Here is a 6,973-nt window from a genome sequence, read left to right on the forward strand (position 1 = left end):
AGAGATAATGAGATGAGATTTCAATCAGGTCCAGCAGGGGCCACCTGTAGCCCTAGTGAGCCCTTTTAAATTCCATATTACTGAGTAAACTTTAAGGAATGAACATGACTGTTACTGGACACACTTTAGGCCACTTGTAAAGCAGTGACCAAGACAACAAACCCAACCATCAGACGTAAAGGGAAAAATATGCATTCGTGTGCAGTTTTCAGAGAACAATAATAGTTTGAGTCAGCACACTGAAAAGAAGAGTGTTGGTATGGATGGGTGGGTCCAAGCATGGGGAACATGTTTGAGGCCCATGGAGTGTTATTCCTGTTACTGGAGGCTGTGAAATATTTGCTGTTTTACATTTCAGTACAGAGATGCTACTCATGACACAACAACTTGGTTTAGTCTTTAAATAATAGCTCTGAATTTTATCATATGCATTATTTCAAATAACAGACAGCATCAAGCAAAGAGTGTCATAAAATCTCAAAATATTCAAATGTTTCATTAGCAGTGTTCAGGAGCGTGACTGCTAGCAAAGGCAAGACTGGATAAATCATATAAAATCATACCGAGATGTCTTTAAAACTTTGGCTTGTTTATATTCCAGTGTTATGAATGTAAAAGCTAATTTCTCTGGAAGGCATTAAGCTTCTTTTTGATGTAATGGCCAACGAGGATCTGTGGCCTTTGTTGGTAGCTGAGCATGACATCATGAGAACTGGCCAGCTGGTCTCCTTTCTGCCGGTCCAACAGGGTCACACACACCACAGCCGCTGGGAAACAAGTCGAAACGAGACTTTACAACTATGCAATGTTGCATCTTTGAAATAAGAAACATTTAATATACAAAGGATGGATATTGGGATCAATCTCTCTTCTCTTGGGGAGAGAAGAATGTGAATTAGGTTCTTAATGTTGCTGGGCTTCTGTTGCACTGCATGTTTTTCAAATTTATTTTATGAACATAATCCAACTATTTAAATATTAGGCTCAAATAGATACAATACTAATCTGGCTATTTTAGGTTATTTTTATTGTTATACCAGAGCGTTTTTATTCCTGACTTTCCAGGGACAGAACTCTAAGTCCCAGGTAAATTATTTATAGGCCTGAGTTATGAAGGTTTGGATTAATCCCATTCAGCTAAACTGGCTTAATAAATATAGGAACTCAATCATGAACAACACTTTAATAATTATTGAAATGTGATGTTCTATAACCCACTAGTTGCAAAAAAATGAAGGCATGTTAAAGATAAAGCTCTTTACTGTTTAAACAGCTGCAACTGGAACCTCAGAACCACATCAGATGTCCTTATGGAGCCTGATTTAAAGAGGTTTTTCTTCATTTCTTTACACTTATGTTCATATAGCTTTGTTTTCTCATTTCTCTTCTCCCACTTTATTTTAAATTTTAAGATCTTTATCTAACCACATAATCCTACAAATTGAAATAAACTTTCGGCTGCAGCAAGAATGATTCTTCTTAGCTTTACACTGAACTCCAAAATATGGCCGTTTTCAGACAACGTTTCCCTCTGATGAGTTTTAAAGTAAAGGTTCTACCTCTTATATTACTGAGTTTGCACATAGCACCAAAAACAGTAGATTCCATCTCAATGTTGCGGACTCCTGCTGCATACGCCTCGGACAGGTAGTTTTGTTTTTCCTCTTCAGTGTATGAACAGAAAGCCCCATCCAAACGAGCTTGACCTGCATCAATGCAGGGAGTGAGAGAGACAGACAGAAACGTTAAAACTGACAAAATGGGTGTTGTTACAAAGGGCTGACCTATGCTAGAGTACCTATTCTATTAATGTTATTATTAGCCAATCAGAGAGCGCCTCCTCCCGTGCAGGTATGTGAAGGACGCCTGCCACTTTAATATTCCAGAGAAAGTTCGGGGTGAGGTCGCCATTTTAGACTGATGAGTCAGCAGTGTTTCTAGGTTTACTAATGCCGCTTTTCCACTACCAACGCGGCTGAGCCGTGCCGTGCTGAGTCGGGCTAAGTCGAGCTGAGTGGGGCTGTTGGAGTTGCATTTCGACTACAACCGCGCTGAACCTTGCTGGCTGGAAGTGGGTGGACACATTGGGTGGAGTTAGCGTAAGTGGGTGGACGTCACGTGATGTCGCTAGGCGGCGCAAACAGTGACATCAGTGATCTTTTAGGCGGTAGTCTCATGACCCGGATAGTAAACAATAAACATGGAGGACATGGAGTCGTTAGTGTTGCTGGTCTTGGTGCTGTGGCTTGTTGTCACCGACAACGCCAACAGATACTGGCAAGAGCGTATAGATGAGGTGAGGCGCATAAGGCTTCATAATTCTCGTAATTCGTAATTCTTCTTCTTCCGGGTTTACGGTGTTAACAGATCCCAGCGTGCTCGCGGGGCGTGTGAGTACACTCCTTCTCACCAATCAGTGCACAGGGGAGTGTCTCCTCACGCCCCTAGCCCCACTCAGCTCGGTTTGGCTTGCTTCAGCCCTACTCCAAAACGGTGCGAGTTTTGGGTGCTAAGCAGGGCTGAAGCGAGCTGAGTCGTGCTGCTCTGAGATAGTCGAAACGCGAGCCATGTCGGGCTGAAGTGAGCTGAAGCGAGCTGAAGTGAGCTGAAAAAGGGTAGTGGAAAAGGGCCATTAGTGCCTTGATTTATGCCATTGGTTTCTTGTGTGTGTCCAGAAATGTAAGTACACTTACTTATTTGCTGTTTATAAGACAGATATTATGTTTAAACATGGCTTCATATAATTCGCGGAGGTAAATTTCTACCGCGGAATTTAGCACGAGTTAACCGCGTGGTTATAGTCTTTAATGTTTTATTTAACGTCTTGATATTGTGTATATTCATGCTTATGCTGTTGATATATGTGTAAAACGGACTTTCGTAGTAATTATTTGGTAGATTATGGGGGGAACAGTACCGTTTTGACTTACTATGTTTATAACTTGTAGTAGAGCATTTTGTGTTTAGCTCACTGAAGGTCAGGCTATTCATATTTCTCTGTAAAGCTATGGATGCTAATTTCTTATGTCATTATGCTTAGGAGTAATTGTTTTCCTCTATGTCATTTCTGTTTCCCTTTCAGAACAACTACACACACACACACACACACACACACACAAACTAATTAAAATGTCATTATTGAGTTCTTATTAATAAATCCCAAAGAACCTTATCTTCCACATCTTCAATTGTGCATTCTTACTGATGCCCCTCAGTGGCCACAACTTTCCGCAAAGAACATATCATTCAGTAAAACAGGTGTAAAAAGAATGTATATACAGTATTGCTCACTCGACCATACCTTCATAGAAGTCCAGAGTGCACATGGTGTTCCCAATGACAGTCTCAAACTCTGCCAGCTCTTTGCTGCACTGAAGCAGCTCCTCTGCCAGCTCGATGTTCAGCTCCGTGCTCCTCACCACTGTCTTACCCAGGACCGCCTGCTCAAAGCGGGGCAGGAACATGGCATCCACCGGCTCTTTGGTGACCACAACTGTGCCTGGCTGCAGACCTGAAAAAGACACCAAGGCGGCCAGATTTTAGTGTCTTCACTCTTGTATATTCTAGATATAAAGCCCTGCTGCTTCCTTTAATGATTACATACATAATAACAGTGTTCATGCATGAATCTAATATTAGTAAAATATTCTGGGTGCAACAGAACAGATACTGGCTAGAGTCAAATATGTTGTATTTGTTACTGCTTTATTAAGAGAACTGGTGCGTTAGAAAAGTGTACCTATTCCACCAGACGTCCCAATGCGTATGATCGTGACGTCAGTGCAGCGGGAATGATAGAGGAGTTTGATAAGCTCATGTAGCATTATTGAGATTGAGGAAATGCCCATGCCATGCTAAAACACAGAGACGTTAAACTCAACAATGCAGAACTACTCAGACTGATATTTAAAAAATTAAAAACACAAAGTATTGTGTTAAAAGAACACTGCAAGTATCAAATCTCTGAGTCTTTCTCCTTTGACATTTGAAGACTTACACTAACAGACAGCACAGGTCCTACTTTGTACATGACATAGCGATCTGTTCCCTCACAGATGTTTGGGTACTCTCCTTTTGGGTCTTCTTGGCCCAGCTCTTTAGCGATGTACTCTGTGAAAGATTTCATCCTCCCTGGACTTCCCCCAACACATACAAACTACAAGAAAAGAAAATGCAATTTGGTTATGATCCAAGAAGTCATCTCAGTTGCAAGGAAGAAAACCAAGGAAATTGGCCACACCCTGGACAACTAAGCAATATAATAGCATAATGCAATACAATGTGATCATTTATTAACTTACTTTAACATCCCCAAACTGTTCTGGGAAGTCATGAGTGGCTGTACCCAGGTTGAGATGGTACAGCATGTCTTCTTTCATGGAGCTCAGATGAGGATTGTTAACACATATGGACCTATTAATGAATAAATATATGAATAAATGGAAACCTACTAATTAAACAGGCAGTATTACTGATGTAAAGGAAAACTCCACCCTGAAACACATGAAATGTGTTTATATTCAAATATTTGTGATTCTGATTAGTTGGTTCCTGCTGTATTTTCATTACTCCTATAAAAAGTAAAAGGTTTTGTGCTATGCTGGCATCGCAGGGGGGCACTGCTAATGCTGGTACAATAGAAAGAAATCAGTGATCTGAAACAAAGATAATGGTCAGGTTTCATTCCAAAGGCTTATTTTCTCAGTCACCATTTTCCAGTAATGTTCAATGTAATATAGATGAGAAATAGATGTAGTGGACACAACAAATGCAGGACTCAAAGGTCCAGAATGCAATACAACAATAAGAGGATGCGTCGAGTTAGGACAGAGACACGGCTTGGCTGGTTAGTGATTTACGAGGTGACGTGCAATGGTGTTGACAGCAGTATTGGCATGAAAGTTGGAACCTAAACGGAGTGTACAGATGAGGAAGAGAGAGATGGACAGATGAAAGGACTAAAGTGCTGCTGCATTGCTCTCTTTAATAGAAAGAGATAAATCTTGGGATAAATCCCACTGGCACCACTATCAGCAGGTAGTCCAATGGCATTGTGGGTAATGTAGGAAACTTACTTGTACTAGTGAAAACAGACCAACATTGTGGTGGAAGAAATAACTCACTGACAACACTAAAGGTCATGTTAATTACAAAAAAAAAAAAAAAAAAAATCACAAATCATTCAAGGTGGTTTCTTCCTTTAAGGTTTAATAAATCTGAATATTTAAGCACAACGACTGTATTAAAGTGTTTATATAATGCCAGGAGAAGACGACACAAATTCCACCAGATTTTGCCAACAAATTTCCAGCATCTGGCCTGAATATGAAGATCAGGAATGATGAACAAGCCTTGAAGTGTGACATAATCAAAGAACACCAACATGACATCTGGGATGCCCCACAACACCCTGATGAAAGTTCTAGCATGTCAGAATTGTTTGGATTTTTTTTCACCCAGTCTGACAACTCCTACAACATGTTCCTTGATAGCCATGATTGACAATTTGACAGTCCTCCCCAACGACATGCAAGGACTTGACCGATGATTGGTCAGGGACAAACTTGTAGTGTTGACAGTCTCCTGACCAAGACATGGAAAGAATTTATGGCACTATGATCGCCTAATCTGACATGGTGACCATTGTGAGTGACAAAAATATCATGGAATCTGATCCAGGCATAAGCAAATTGTCTGGAGAAAACGAGTTTTGGGTGCATTTGTCATTGGCTCTGGAAAACAGCTGAATAAAGAACAGTGAATAAGACTAGGAGCATTTCTGTGATCAGTACTGACCTCAGGTCAATACATTCCTTTATATATAAAAAAAAAAAGATTATGTCCAGGATTAGGCGGCACGGTGGTGTAGTGGTTAGCGCTGTCGCCTCACAGCAAGAAGGTCCGGGTTCGAGCCACATGGCCGGCGAGGGCCTTTCTGTGTGGAGTTTGCATGTTCTCCCCATGTCCGCGTGGGTTTCCTCCGGGTGCTCCGGTTTCCCCCACAGTCCAGAGACATGCAGGTTAGGTTAACTGGTGACTCTAAATTGACCGTAGGTGTGAGTGTGAATGGTTGTCTGTGTCTATGTGTCAGCCCTGTGATGACCTGGCGACTTGTCCAGGGTGTACCCCGCCTTTCGCCCGTAGTCAGCTGGGATAGGCTCCAGCTTGCCTGCGACCCTGTAGAACAGGATAAAGCGGCTAGAGATAATGAGATGAGATGTCCAGGGTTGTCTGTTTAATCTTCATAATCTGATTACGGCTTCAGACCGACCATTTCCCCACATCTTTTAAAACCTCTCTTTATTATAGACCATAAAATCCAGTCCAACTTGAGTAGGTGTAGTTTTGACTTTAAGGAGCTGTTTATGGTTGAAATTGAAGAACAGATTAATGTTTGAGATTATTACTCACCTTTCACTCTCCTCTCCATTTCTCTCACTGTCGAAACCCAAAGACATTTTCTTCTTGTACTCGCAAAAGACACAGAGATCCAACAGGACAGCGATGTGAACCACAAACACACAATGTCAGAATCAGGATTAGAATCAGAATTAGAATCAGAATTAGAATCAGAAAGAGTTTATTTGCCAAGTACATTCTCACATACAAGGAATTTGCTTTGGTGATTGGTGCTTGAACAGTTAAGATAGAAGAATTTTAATATATAGATTTAGGCACTGCCTAAAAGCGGAGTTCCCATCTGTTTCTGAGTTGTAGAATTTCCTTAGATTTCCAGTCTCTCGTTTTATTTCTTTACCGGCTAACACTGGCCACTAGGCTGCGTGTATGACAAGCAATTACTAACACTGGCCACTAGGCAGCGTGTCTCATCTCATCATCTCTAGCCGCTTTATCCTGTTCTACAGGGTCGCAGGCAAGCTGGAGCCTATCCCAGCTGACTACAGGCGAAAGGCGGGGTACACCCTGGACAAGTCGCCAGGTCATCACAGGGCTGACACATAGACACAGACAA

General features: G+C 41.5%; 1 protein-coding gene across 1 annotated transcript; it reads right to left on the reverse strand.

Annotated features, from left to right (window-relative positions):
* Positions 1-498: 498 nt before the first annotated feature.
* On the reverse strand, positions 499-6,430 carry LOC132885996 (uridine phosphorylase 1-like). The gene is made up of 5 exons (XM_060920534.1): positions 6,412-6,430; positions 6,032-6,037; positions 3,302-3,511; positions 1,560-1,706; positions 499-767 (listed from the first exon to the last, which is right to left on the reverse strand). The coding sequence occupies exons 1-5, from the start codon at positions 6,428-6,430 to the stop codon at positions 619-621; spliced, it is 531 nt and encodes a 176-aa protein (XP_060776517.1). The 3' UTR covers positions 499-618.
* Between the last annotated feature and the right edge of the window lie 543 nt (positions 6,431-6,973).

The sequence above is a fragment of the Neoarius graeffei genome, chromosome 5 (assembly GCF_027579695.1).
Source record: "Neoarius graeffei isolate fNeoGra1 chromosome 5, fNeoGra1.pri, whole genome shotgun sequence".
In the NCBI taxonomy this organism is placed as follows: domain Eukaryota; kingdom Metazoa; phylum Chordata; class Actinopteri; order Siluriformes; family Ariidae; genus Neoarius; species Neoarius graeffei.

Excerpts from the sequence above, each read along its gene's own strand:
- LOC132885996 (XM_060920534.1), bottom strand. Across the intron at positions 1,707-3,301 it reads CACTCTGGACTTCTATGAAG|GTCAAGCTCGTTTGGATGGG; the intron begins GTATGGTCGAGT and ends GCATTGATGCAG. Across the intron at positions 768-1,559 it reads CAAACTCAGTAATATAAGAG|CGGCTGTGGTGTGTGTGACC; the intron begins GTAGAACCTTTA and ends CTTGTTTCCCAG.